This window comes from Trichoderma asperellum, chromosome 2 (genome assembly GCF_020647865.1).
Source record: "Trichoderma asperellum chromosome 2, complete sequence".
NCBI classification, from domain to species: Eukaryota; Fungi; Ascomycota; class Sordariomycetes; order Hypocreales; family Hypocreaceae; genus Trichoderma; species Trichoderma asperellum.
In genome coordinates this window covers 505,307-518,655 of record NC_089416.1, presented here as the reverse complement: position 1 = coordinate 518,655, position 13,349 = coordinate 505,307, and the positions used below count along the sequence as shown (strand labels likewise).

The 13,349-nt window shown below is 49.6% G+C and overlaps 4 protein-coding genes across 4 annotated transcripts; 2 read left to right on the top strand and 2 right to left on the bottom strand.

Annotated features, from left to right (window-relative positions):
- Window positions 1-944: 944 nt before the first annotated feature.
- Window positions 945-1,309, bottom strand: TrAFT101_002485 (uncharacterized protein; the record flags this gene model as incomplete). Its single annotated transcript, XM_066126617.1, has 2 exons — window positions 945-1,165; window positions 1,243-1,309. The coding sequence occupies 2 exons, from the start codon at window positions 1,307-1,309 to the stop codon at window positions 945-947; spliced, it is 288 nt and encodes a 95-aa protein (XP_065982721.1).
- On the top strand, window positions 1,043-2,860 carry TrAFT101_002484 (uncharacterized protein; the record flags this gene model as incomplete). Its single annotated transcript, XM_066126616.1, has 5 exons — window positions 1,043-1,898; window positions 1,986-2,098; window positions 2,167-2,178; window positions 2,239-2,402; window positions 2,462-2,860. The coding sequence occupies exons 2-5, from the start codon at window positions 2,005-2,007 to the stop codon at window positions 2,858-2,860; spliced, it is 669 nt and encodes a 222-aa protein (XP_065982720.1). The 5' UTR covers window positions 1,043-1,898; window positions 1,986-2,004.
- On the top strand, window positions 2,238-8,635 carry TrAFT101_002483 (uncharacterized protein). Its single transcript, XM_024899383.2, has 6 exons — window positions 2,238-2,402; window positions 2,462-5,575; window positions 5,689-6,212; window positions 6,277-6,573; window positions 6,644-6,851; window positions 6,913-8,635. The coding sequence occupies exons 2-6, from the start codon at window positions 5,344-5,346 to the stop codon at window positions 8,403-8,405; spliced, it is 2,754 nt and encodes a 917-aa protein (XP_024763595.2). The 5' UTR covers window positions 2,238-2,402; window positions 2,462-5,343; the 3' UTR covers window positions 8,406-8,635.
- Window positions 8,636-8,731: 96 nt separating this feature from the next.
- TrAFT101_002482 (uncharacterized protein) lies at window positions 8,732-11,104 on the bottom strand. Its single transcript, XM_024901735.2, has 3 exons — window positions 10,728-11,104; window positions 10,311-10,636; window positions 8,732-10,245 (listed from the first exon to the last, which is right to left on the bottom strand). Exons 1-3 carry the CDS (start codon window positions 10,835-10,837, stop codon window positions 9,020-9,022), a joined length of 1,662 nt encoding a protein of 553 aa, XP_024763594.1. The 5' UTR covers window positions 10,838-11,104; the 3' UTR covers window positions 8,732-9,019.
- Window positions 11,105-13,349: the final 2,245 nt, after the last annotated feature.

Sequence of the window (13,349 nt, the reverse complement as noted above, 5' to 3'; positions counted from 1 at the left end):
CTACAGAGAGGTAGAAGCCCTAGCTGAGGCAATCACGGGATCCTGCTTTTGGAGGACCGGCTCTGCTAGTCCGGAAAAAGAAGGACACGGTGCAACAAGGATCTCTGATATTGTGAGATGCGGTGTTTTTGTGGTGTGCTGAAATTGGGGTAGAGAGTTTATGCGCTGTTGTGACTAACGGTCCAGTCTATTATAGACCATTGGAAGTTGCCACGAGGTACCTGCGTGTTTTATGCTACGGCAATACGAGAAATATAGCCCCTCGGGCGATGTATCGGGGGCCTCGTACTTCGTGCCTACGCTGCTGTTGCTGCTGCCGGCAACGAAGATGGCGATAAATGGGGTTTGATTCAGAGAGGTTCTCCTTCTGGGTCCAGCAACAGTGCGGCGATGCAGAGGCGACTCGATGCGTGTCCATGTACCTGACAGGTAGCCATCGCCTCTCGAGCCGCGGTGATGGGCGCACATCACCCGGACTGCGTGGCGAATGTACTCGCGCCGTACATGCATGTTCCCCTCACCTCACCCCGACAGCGCTAGGCTAGCGGTGGAGCACAGCGCTGCTGGAGCGGGAGGGCCCTGCAGCGGGTGACACAGTGGCATCCCACGGCGGCGGCCATTGATCCACGGCAGCTTCAGCGGACAAACCACAGGGGGCCACAGGCCACACACTCGCCCAACCGCGCGCGCACCTGCTGTAGGTGCAGGCTCCAGTCATCCAATAGTGGTGCCGCCGCCCTTCCTCGCCCTCCTCCAGGCCGCTCCACTTCCCTATTTTTTCCTTTTTCCCTCGAACATATCAATCTCCTCACGAGAAGAAAAATTTTCGCCGTTGCTGGAAATCTAGGATTTGTTGGTGGACGTCGCCGTTGTTGTCGCAGTTGTCGAAACTACTGAACGCTGAATCCATCGAGGTTTTTTACAAGGTGTGTATTCTGTGTCTTTTATCCCGCGCCCACATCATGTCCTGCTTGCGACGGGAATACCCCGTTGCCCTGGTCAAAGTTCAACGGCTTGTTTTGCGCGCCATCATCGGTTTTTATCTGTCCTGCGGCGGGAGCGCTCTTCTGGTGTTTACATCTGGCGGCGCTGCGCCAAAAGACGGAAGAAGACGAAATCATGACGATTTGTACCTCTTTGGCGCTGCGTCGACGCTGTGACGGCTCTGGAGTTGTGCGGATGTCAATGCCCGGGGAGCAGCAAATCAAGCCACCCACCTCTGCGCCGCTCTGTGCGACATACCAACGTGGTGCGACTCCGACTGCGACCTCGAGATTTGATACGTCGGCCGAACAGTGCCTGAGTGCATTGTGCGTGCATGAAAGGCGAGCTTCATACAGAGGATGTTTGGATGTCTCGGATCGTCTGAAGCCGGACAGGCGCATCATCTCCTTGGATTGTGCGCCGCTAGTATCTCGGCTCGTCGGATTCGGGCACTGCCCTTTGGTTTTGCTGCTCATGCAAGATGCACCAAACCGCACCAAGCCGCCTCGCAGGGCTGCGACGATACCTTCTTTACGAAAGCCCAGAAGCCATGCAATCTAGCTGCCATTCTACACTACTTGGACGTCACATCTGGATTTGCGCCAAGTCGCCGGCAAAGCCTTTAACCGATCGACACAGTTATTTCCACGCTTTTGACTTGGACAGCGACAATGTTCTCGACTGCGCATTATTTTCTACGTCTACATCTTTATTCCTGCCCTGCCGACTTCTTTTCGCAAATCCCCTGCAGCCGTCCTAGCGAGGGAATTTCTTGCAGCCAAGCTAGTCACCGAGCTTCCAGCGGCCCCGCGATAAACTCCAAGACCCGCCGCGTTTAGTGGTTCTTGTGGTTTCCTGATACCCGGCATCGCCGCCGGCACAACAACGTTGAACTTTGACTGGGCTGTGGCTATGTGGGCACTTGTTTTCGATTATAACGCATATGCATGGACTTGAGAAACATTCCGCCACACGCCTGCTAACTCGATATGCTGGACTAGATCAAAACACATTATCAAAATGTCTTCCCTCTCTCGTCGTGCTTGCTACAAGTGTGGCAACGTTGGCCACTACGCTGAGGTTTGCTCCTCTGCTGAGCGTCTTTGCTACAACTGTACGTATACGTTCTCGCCTCGGAAAAGGAATCAATGAACTGGATCCGCTAACATGATTCAACGATAGGCAAGCAGCCTGGTAGGCATACACAAAAGTAATGCGATTACCCTGTCACTATCTAACAACTTCTTATCATAGGCCATGAGTCTAACGGCTGCCCTCTCCCTCGCTCTACTGAGGCGAAGCAGTGCTACCACTGCCAGGGACTGGGTCATGTCCAGGCCGACTGCCCTACTCTCCGCCTGAGCGGCACCGCTACTGGCGGCCGATGCTACAACTGCGGTCAACCCGGCCACCTGGCTGTATGTTTGCCATCATTACGAGATTTCTGCGGACAAAGGTACTAATCTAGCCTCTATAGCGTGCTTGCCCCAACCCTGGCAATGCTGGTATGGGCCGTGGTGCTCCCATGGGCCGTGGCGGCTTCGTCGGCGGCTATGGTCGTGGAGGCTTCGCCAACGGCCCTCGTCCCGCTACTTGCTACAAGTGCGGTGGCCCCAACCATTTCGCTCGTGACTGCCAGGCGCAGGCCATGAAGTGCTATGCTTGCGGCAAGCTCGGCCACATCTCCAGGGATTGCACTGCCCCCAACGGCGGCCCCCTGAACACTGCTGGCAAGACTTGCTACCAGTGCGGCGAGGCTGGCCACATCTCTCGCGATTGCCCCCAGAAGACCGCCAACACCGAGATCAACAACGAGGTTGTGGATCTTAACAACGTTCCTGCTCCCTCCGTGGCTCCTATTGCCCCCGTGGCTTAAGTCCGGATACGCGGTCTGCTGCTCTCCATACCTGGCCTTGGTTGGTGGCAGACGCATCCCCCTTTTTTAAAGGGTTGGGACTCCATGAGCTGTAACAAAAGAAACAAAAGAAAAAAAAAAAAAAAACTCCTCTGGATTCTAGGCTGTATTTTGTTACATTTTTCTTTTCTATTTCAACTCGATGCAGCCCCATTTTCCGTTGCATAGCACCCAGATTGTGCTTCCCCATTTTCGGTTCTTTATTATATCTCCTATTTTTTTTCCTATTATGGATGGTCGGCAACATTTCTTCTCATCATCGGCTTAAGCGGAGTCTTTCTTTGGCTTCGGATCATGTGGCGTCTGTTTATTTTTCTTCTTCACTCTCTTATCGCAGACGTTTTCGTACCAGAGAAAGGCGACGGCAAAACATACATTTTACTGCAGCCTCACCTCCTGCGTGGCAAGGAATGAGCAAAATGACAGCGGCAGCAACGACGATATCGAAAGCGTCAAAATTTTTCTTTTTTCTTACACACATTTTCTCAGAATTGAAGAGCGCCCGATTTTGTGGGAGGCCCTTGGGTACGCATGAGCCTCCTTCGAAACGATTCCTGGGCAAAATCCCCCATCTTTCAAACGAATTTACTTTGGATCACATCACTCGGAACTACCTACATATTACGGACTGAAACGACAGACGCTGTCACGTAGCTCTTAACGACTTAAAGACTTTAGGCACATGCGATGGATATACCCGTGAGGCTGTGTGTGATGTTGTGATGAGCTTGAATCGGCGGCGCTGCTCTGGAGGCCGCAAACGGTAACACTCATTGTTTGATTGGTTTTTGGCGGCAGATCCTTGGTTTGCTACTTGAGAGCAATTCGGCGGCAAGTGATGACTGTCACCTCCTAGAGTGAATGAGAGCGCGCGCGTGCGAAGGCGGTGGATGTCTTGAAGAATTGGCAGTTTGAGGGTGTTGAGAGGATAGGAGCCGTGCGATCCAATGACTGTGCGGCAAATGGAGAATACGAGCGCGCCCCCAAGATTGATACAGGGCAATAGGATCACGGGCATTGAGCAATGCCCGTGTTTTCGGAGTGGTTAGCGTGGCTGCCGGAGCAGAGGAGAGCTGGGAGAAGTGGAAGATGCAGCGATACAGTAAAATATGACAAGCGGAGAGGCGCAGATGAGGAAGATGAAGAAGAAATCCTGTCATGAAATACCCTCTTTGGCGGCGGCGGCAACTGTTGACGCTGCGCGTTGTGTTTGGTGTGATGATGAGCGCGTGTGTTTGTGTAGATGTGTGCATGTCTGTGTGTGTGTGTGTGTGTGTTGTTTCGAGTCGAACGAGGGAGAGTTGATACAAAGCGACTGGCGAAAGCACGCGGAAGAGGCATGGCAGCCAGCAAGGCCAGAGGTCAACTTTCTTTATTCCCTTTTTCGTACGATGAAACACCGAACACCAATATCCAGGTAAGAGATAAAATATGGAACGCTGAACGAGGTCGGATCATCATCACATTGCGTGCTCATGCAGAGCAATACGACGCTACTGACCCGTTGCAGACTCTTCTGGATTCCATCAGCTCTTCTCTACAGGACTTTTCTTTGACCTTTCAATTTACATACACAAGGACATGCACAAGGTAACGCACTCTCCGGCACGTAGTAGCTGAAGCCACATGAGTTTTGCATTTGACGCAGCCCCTCTACGATTCCTTTGGCCACACACACCTCGTTAGCAGTAGCATCTTTAGCTACGTGTGCATGGATATGCACCTACCAGAGAATCCACCCATCCATTCAGCCAACGCATCCAATAGCGTCGACGGCCCCCAAATCAGCGGGGGAAAAAAGAAGTGTGGTGACCCCAATCAGCTAGAGATTTTCGTGGCATGTGCTGCAGTTACAGGCAAATACCGTGATCTAGACCAGGCCTGCGTATTAGCTATTGGTGTGCTTCAAGCGCGGGGGCCACTGTAATAAAATGTAGCAACCTTATTTGTTAGACTGCATATAGATATGTGTGTATGAGAAGCGCGCGCGTAGAGAGTAAAGGATCCAAGTCAGCCTTGTAGTCGTCACCGAGCTGTGATGGCTGCCTAGCCTGTTGGCGCTGGCGCTGGAGTTGTTTCATAACATCAATCAACAGTCCTTTTTTTAAGCCGCCACAGATGAGCTAATTTCATATATTCTCTTCTTTTTGAAATCTCATACGACCTATCGTGACTCTGGTGTATTGAATGGGCTGATTTTGGAATACTTGGTGTCTTGTGTCCATTCAAGTGCTGCACTGAGATTAGCGTCTGCTTCTTGGACACAATCAGCTCTACTACTGCGTGTGAGTCGAAGAGGTTATACGGACTTGTAGCTTGTATCAGGACATCGCAACTCACCGCAGCGTCTACATCGCAGCTTCTCATATTAATCAGAAGGCGCATTGTTTGTTCTTTCCCTGCAACTTTGCGCGTTTCGCCCGCCCAGAAGCGGCTCATTCACAATGTCCTTCATCAACACCGACAGCGATAACAACAGCTTCGTATCTCATATCAGTATCCGCTCCAGACGGTCGCGATCAAGACGGCGCATCTATCCGAGGAGTAATGATGACTATATGATGGAGCCTCAGGACCCCGTGCCGGTGCGGCAGAGAGGGATCGCGAAGCAGCAGACGCCGCAGGAGGCGATAGATGAGTTTTGGGCCAAGTTCACGACAAAGGCGCCAGGCAAAGGTGAGTTTCTTCTAACGTTACGTGCTATGATGGACTTGATCCCCTCTGGTCTTATGATAGCGAAATTGTATTGGCACTATTGCTGACCATGTGCGTCTACTCCATCTACTCAGCAACAACTGTGATACCGCAAAATCCATATACTGCTAGAGTGGCTAGAAAGAACGCCAAGTCTGCATCCTCATCAACCACTACTCAGTCTTCTTACGAAACGGCGGCGGCTATGTGCCGAGCCAAAGTCGAGAAGATTGTCCAGGAATGCCGGCGCGTCAACAAAAAGTATCGGGATCCTCATTTTGACGTCGAGGCCGATCTGAAGCTCGGCCGCCGAGACTGCCTGGAGTCTCTCTCCAATTTTGATCCTCTCGAAAATCCGGGCAAGGACTTTCGACCAGGAAGCGCCAAACGAGTCGTGGAGATATTCGACAAGCCGCAGTTTTACATCGAAGGGCCGACGGCTAACGACGTGAGACAGGGGAGAGATGGAGACTGCTGGCTCATGTCGGCGTTGTGTACGCTGAGCAACAAGAAAGGGCTGATTGAGAAGTTGTGCGTAGCGCATGACCAGGATGTTGGCGTTTACGGCTTTGTCTTCTTTAGAGATGGCGAGTGGATTTCGGAGATTGTGGATGACTTTGTATGTTGCCAACTCTCATTCTCGTACATGATGAGGATTGCTGATGATAACTTTTACTTTGTAGCTCTACCTCACCAAGTCAGACTACGATGAGAAACACTGGGAACGAGTTCTCTTTGACGAGCTTGAGCGTGCGAATCCGGAAGAAGCCTACCGCAGAGTGTACCAGTCCAACAGCAGCGCTCTTTATTTCGCCCAGTGTCAGCATCCTCAGGAGACTTGGCTTCCGCTTCTTGAAAAGTGCTATGCAAAGGCACACGGAGATTATGCTGCCATTGAGGGTGGGTATGGAGGCGAAGGCATTGAAGATCTCACAGGCGGAGTTACGTCCGAGATTTTCACGACCGATATTCTTGACAAGGTAAGCGGTGTGAATTTACAATCCATGCACATAGTATCATGTCTACTGTACTCGACTAACGAGGTTTTAGGAGTATTTCTGGAAAGAGGAGCTCATGAAAGTGAACCAAGACTTTCTCTTTGGCTGTAGCACCGGGGTATGGGGAGTGAACTGGGGAGAAAGAAAAGGCATCCTCGAGCTTCATTCCTATTCCATACAGAAGGCTGTAGACATTGATGGCAAACGCTTACTTCGACTCAAAAATCCCTGGGGAAAGGGAGAATGGAAAGGCCCTTGGAGTAAGATTCGCCTGGCACTTGAGAAAAATTTGGTATTGAGCAGTTGCTAACATATCAATAGGTGACGGCTCCAAAGAGTGGACTCCTGAATGGCTGGTGAAGCTTGACCATCGGTTTGGCGATGATGGTGATTTTTGGATCGCGTATGAAGACTTGCTTCAGAAATATCAGGCTTTTGAGAGAACTCGGCTATTTGATGACAGTTGGCAAGTATCTCAAATCTGGACTACTATCAACGTTCCCTGGATGCTGGACTACCATGATACTCACTTCTCTTTGAACATTACTCAACCTGGCCCCGTCGTTATTGTGCTAGCTCAGCTGGATGACCGTTACTTCCGCGGTCTTCACGGACAATACAGATTTGAGCTAGCGTTTCGCATCCATAAAGCTGGACATGAAGATTATCTTGTCCGTAGCCAAGCGCAGTACCGCATGAGACGCTCAGTCAATGTCGAACTTGATTTGGAGGCAGGTCAATATGACGTTCGAGTCAAGATTGATGCAATTCGCCTGAATAAAATTTTACCTATTGAGACCGTCATCCGAAATAATGCTAAGAAACGGCGAGAGAAACTGATGCGCATCGGTCTCGCATACGATCTCGCACATAGCAAAGGCAGAATCGTGGAAACTCCAGAAGAGAAATCTGCAAAGGAAGCGCACGAGAAACGTGTCAAAGATAAAGAGCTCCGTGAGGTCAAAGACAGAATTATTGCTCGTCGCAAGGATGATTACTATCTCAAAGTGAAACAGCACATGAGAAGCCAGAAGCAGGAAAAGAAACGAAAAGAAAAACGGAAAGCTCAAGAGGCTAAAAGGAGACCCAGGAATGGGAATAGAAAAGAGGAAAACGGGCACAAATCCAACTCTCAGGAGCAAATTGACAAGCCAGACGAGAATCATGAGCAAATTGACAAGCCAGACGAGAATCATGAGCAAATTGACAAGCCAGACGAGAATCATGAGCTGCCCCCTTCGCTTAATGGAGCAGGAGCATCAAGGGCAAAACGGAGAGTTCCAATGCCTAATTCACCTGAAGACGCAACTGATTGGCCGGGATCGCTACCAGAACACGTTGACGTAAGGAAACCATCACAAACTTCTCCATACTACGAATCTGAGAGCGATGACGGCCTGGAGAGTCTATCTTCGTTATCTGATCTTTCTGAACGCGAACTAGACTTGCAAGCTCAAGCTTTTGGTGGTCAGCTGAATAGACGCCCCGTTACATTATCGCCTCCGAAGTTTGAAGATGAGCTTGATGAGTTTGAGAAGGATCCTTGGAATGCGGTTGTCGTGATTGGACTACGAGTTTATCATAAGGCTGATGATGACGACAAAAGCAAGGAGGTCATTAAACTCAAGGTGATGCGCCCAAGCCCGTACATCGACTCTGATGACGAAAGCACAGCGGCGGTGGAAGAAGCCAAGAAAGAGGAACAAGACTCGAAGAGCAAGGGGTTGGATGTCGATGACAGTGCTAAAGATGCGACGCTGGAAGGTGGGCTGAAGGATAGGAAGAAGAGTATCGTTGGCAGTGGTGAAGCATAAGCTTGGATATTTCTATTTCTGCTTCATTACTCACGCTGATGCAATTGTATATGCATCCTTGGTTTTTTTTTCTTCCCCCTTTTGGATCGGATATTTGTACCTCTTGTTATTGAAGCCACGCCGTCTGGAGGGAGACTGATGAAGCTATACCTAAGAAGCTAACTTGTGAAAACGACGTTATGCAGTATGATTATGAACAAGAAATTGATGACACACTTTAATACTGAACCTGCCGCTTGAATTCTTATTTGTATAGAATATTTCAAGGGCTAAATTGTTAATGATATTTTTATTCTTTTACGTCAAACTGGTTTTATTCAATTTGAGTTAATTATCATTTATTGCTTATATATAAACATTAACATGAAAATATTGCTAGCTCGGTAGCCAGTCTTGTAGTTTCGAGTATCCTTACATACGTATAAGTTCCTCTATGCAAATATGCTTGAGGGTACCCTTTCAGCAATCCTAACACCCCTGATCATAGATCAATGCAAAACGCCCATGAAAACTATACGTAAAGGGTATACTAGACTTGTAACAGTTTATTTAAAAATACATAACCAAAATTGAAAGAAAAAAAAAATAAGCAGCAGCAAATTCTTTCCCTTCCTCTATGCCGAATCATTTCCCTGCTGCTCGACATGAGTCGAGTCCAGCACCACGGTACCCGCATCCTCTTTCGGCTCCTCTGTGACCTCTCCAACTTCACCAACCACCGAAGGCTCGTGCCGACGGTGTTCTTCCCAAGTCTCGGTAGGGCTCCATTTGGTAGACTTTCGAGCCACAGACACCTCGGTGTAGAGCTGATCCACCTGCTCCAAACTGAGACCCTTGGTCTCGTAGATGAAGAACCAGACGTGGGCAATGCAGATGAAACAAGCACCAAACCAGACAAAGAAGATTTTGGACTGGAGATTGGCGTAGCCCTTACCGTAGTTGACCAGGTATGGGGTGGAGTAGGCGATGGCCCAGTTGAGGAGCCAGTTGGTTGCGGTGGTCATGCTGAGAGACTTGGCGCGCGTGTTGAGCGGGAAGATCTCACCGGTGACAACCCATGCGAGAGGGCCCCAAGTGCTGGCGAAGAAGAAGATGAAGATGCAGACAAATGCCACGGCAGTCTGTTGTCCAGCAAGGTTCTTGACAAAGATGTCGCCGTTGTCGCGTTGGCCTGTGGAGAGTGTGCCGCAAACGGCGACAATGAGCTGGGAGACACACATGCCGATGGCGCCGGTGAGCAGCAGAGGGCGACGACCCCATTTATCGATGGCCAAGAGGCCGGGGACGGTAGAGGCGACATTAATGGCGGACGTGATCATGGCGATGGTGAAGCCGCTGGAGACGCCAGAGTTCTGGAAGTATCGTGTGCCATAGTAGAAGATGAAGTTGATGCCGGTGAGCTGCTGGAGGGCCTGAAGGGCCATGCCGGTAAACTGGCGCTTGAGAATGGGGGGCTTGAAGCAGTCCCAGTAAGTAGCCTTGCTGACGCCATTCTCGTATTCCAGGTTGGCCTTGATCTCGCCGAGTTCTAAGGCAATCGCGGGGTGTCCCTTGTGGAGACGCCGCATGCGGGAGAGAGCGGCGGCGGCCTTGCCCATCTTGCCGGAGCGGATGAGGTAGCGGGGGGTTTCTGGCAGGAAAATCATGCCGATGAAGAGGACGAGGGACCAGGCGAACTGGACGGCTATGGGGATGCGGTAGCTGCCTGAGTCGTTGCGGTTGGAGGTGGCGTTGTTGACGACGGCGGCTAGGAGGAGGCCGATGGTGATGGCGAGTTGGTAGGCGCCGACGATGGCGCCGCGAATCCATTTGGGAGCTGTTTCTGATTGGTAGAGGGGGACTGGACGGGATATGTTAGATGGCGATGATGACGATGATGATATTGTCAAGCAGGGGTTCACTTACTCAGAGCAGAAATCAGCCCGACACCGAAACCGGCAAAGAACCGACCCGCGAGAAACAAGGGGATAGCGGTCGAAACTGTCTGCAGCACAACGCCCAGGTTGAAGACCCAGGTGGAGATCATCAGGGCGGGACGGCGGCCAAAGAAGTCGGCGAGGAGGGGGGAGGCGAGGGCGCCGAAGAAGGTGCCGGCGGACAGGATGGAGACGATGGAGGATTCTTGGGAAGTGGTGATGTCGAGATCACCGTTGGAGTTGCGGTAGCCTGTGCTGAAGAGGTTTTTCCAGTAGGGCATGGCCATGATGCCGCTGATGGTGCCGGTGTCGTATCTATAAGAGGAGATGGTCGTGGTTAGTGAGATGAGATGGGATGAGATGAAGTCGTATTGCTTGAGTAAGAGGGGGATTTGATTCGACTTACCCGTATAGGACGCCACCGAAGGCGACGAAAAACCCCATTGCGATGGCAGGCCAGGAGGATCCTGCTTCATCTTTGGGTTTGGAGATTTTGGCGCGCTGGAGGATATCCATTGCGAGTGAAGGAGGGTTGTTGTTGGTGGTGGTGGTGGTGTAGTGGTGTAAGATTGGGTGAGGAGGAAGTGGTGATGAGCGGTTGAAGTGTGTATGTGTGCTTTTTGAGTAACCAAAGCAGAGTTGTGTAATTCGGGTGTAATGTGTAAGTGGAGAGAAGCTCACGAGAGGGAGAGGGAGAGGTCACCCTCTTTAAATACTTTAAAGAGAAAGCCAAAGTCAGGGCAGTGAATAGGAATAGAAGGTTATATGATCAGTAAAAGCTATTTAAGGCCGAACTAAAAGGGGGATAACTAGTCAACTGGTAGAAAGTATTCTAAACTTACGGGATGCCCCCAAATGTATACGATGCCTATATTGCCAATAAGCTCGCTCTGGGAAACGGGGCAAATGAGATGGAGGTGCGGAGACTGAGATTGCGGGGGGCTTTATGCGGAGGATGATCACTTAATTGCAGATCTGGATACAAGGAGGCTGGAACAAAACCTGGAGATGATAGCAGGGGAGTGTAACGTTGGTGGAGACTCGGCCGGACGCTCGGTGAGATCGAATGTAGAAAAGAACTCAACTGAAGCGTCGACGGCAGACGAAGACGGGTGGCGCCAAGTATTGAGTTTGGGACCCAAAGAAGGCGCCGTTTTAGTCGTGTTTGGAGGTTTATAGTCGAATATCCAACGTTCAATTTATATGGGCGAATCTACAAGCAACAAGGCCATAAATAACATTACCTCTTCATGCTTTTAGAGAGACTAGCTTTTCAAGTTGTCATTATACTGGGTTATAATAAAAGTGCCAGTATAATAGAACAAGGTTCATAGAGCATATTGTGAGTTCAAGGAACGAGACTGGCGATACAAGTTTGGAGTGAAAGTGCAGTGATACATCAACAAATGAGGCTCCTGTTCGTCTCAATGCCGAGCACGGATATACAAGTTGACCTACTAAAAGCCACTCGAATTAGGCCCCAACTAGTATTTCTTCTACTTGCTATTATTCGATAGCGTCTGGAAGCGTCTTGTTTGCTCCCGGCAGGCGGTCATAAAATGGCGGTCATTGGTAGTTGGATGTGCACTGCGTGCGTACATATCTTGCGTTTTGAGTAAGCCTTTTCCGAGCTCGGAATTCAGGCTCCGCAACCGACAGGGCTATTTTGAACAGCGCCGCATGATTTACCAGCATCTCCTGCGAATTTGTGAGCAGGCTGCGCTCACTGTGCTTTTTAAGCTTGAGATAATTCATGCTGCTGAAAAACAAAATTATCGTTGCGGTAGAAGCGGCTGCGTTGCTGGAATTACATGTTGTGCTGAACTCCGAGCGAGGACATCAAGGTGGGCGCTCGGCGCTTCTAGAAAAGCTTCTGCTAAGATGCGGTTTTAATGCTGCTAAAACCCACATCGTAGATTGTCTGGGCCCACTTGTGGTACCAGTACTAGAGCGATAGGCTTATAATGGCGTGCCACTTGACAGGATAGAATACATGTAGATCCCGCGCTTGAGATGATCTAGTGGCGTTAACATGCATAAAGGCCGGCTCGTTTTCTTGCCGCTGATAGTCGAGGAAAGATAAGGAATTTATAATCGTATGAGCACAATAGCAGATGTAGTAGTCGATAGATGGAACCTCTTAATGCTCCAAGCGGATTCAGATTCTGATAAATGTCTCATAAGTGTAACTCTAATTACGACGCCCATCTGGTTATGCCGAGTGGCTCTCCGTCGAAGCTTTCCACAATTCATCGCGCCAAGCTTAAAATGTGTAAAGTCTTCTTTGTCTAGGATACGGAACATATATGCTCTTTGACCATACCTACCTAGTAGATTAGCAGCATGGCATTATGCTTCACATGTATGGAAGATGAACTTACAATCATACACATAAAATTCGCAGCTGTATTTGCAGTCCTGCGTTACCATCGGCAGCTGGCTGATCGCGGACGAGTAAAAGTGAGCGGGCCATTCATGTTGCAAGAGGAGGAGATAAGCCTGATCATTGATACATATATATATGTAACGCCCACCCTTATTGGATAATATAGTAAACTGAATAAAAAATGTATATTGTACGCCTTTTCTACCCCCTTTTCTCATTCTATCCAGCTAACAATGCCATAATCTGCCGGACAATGATTACGTTACTTGTACGAAGCATACGCAACCCCAATGGCCGCAGGAGCGGGAGAAGAAGACGACTCTTCGGAATACATTACCAGTTTGAGCAAATTCTTTCAGTATTTCATTCAAAAGCAAAGTGTTTTTATTATTTAGGTTCTCTTTCCATCTATTCACGAAGTCTACACACTCGACATGCTGTGACCAATGACCTTGTACTAAATACCTCAAATTTCAAAATCAAATCGCATTCCAACCTGCTAACTATCCTTCATTAATCCAAAGTTGTGTTTAGATAATGTATTCATGATCTTTTCTGATCGCCCTAGCTACTACTAGTAAATGATGGGAGAATTCTCCAGCACTAAACGTGCTGAATGTCTATGTAGTCGCGCTCTGAAAC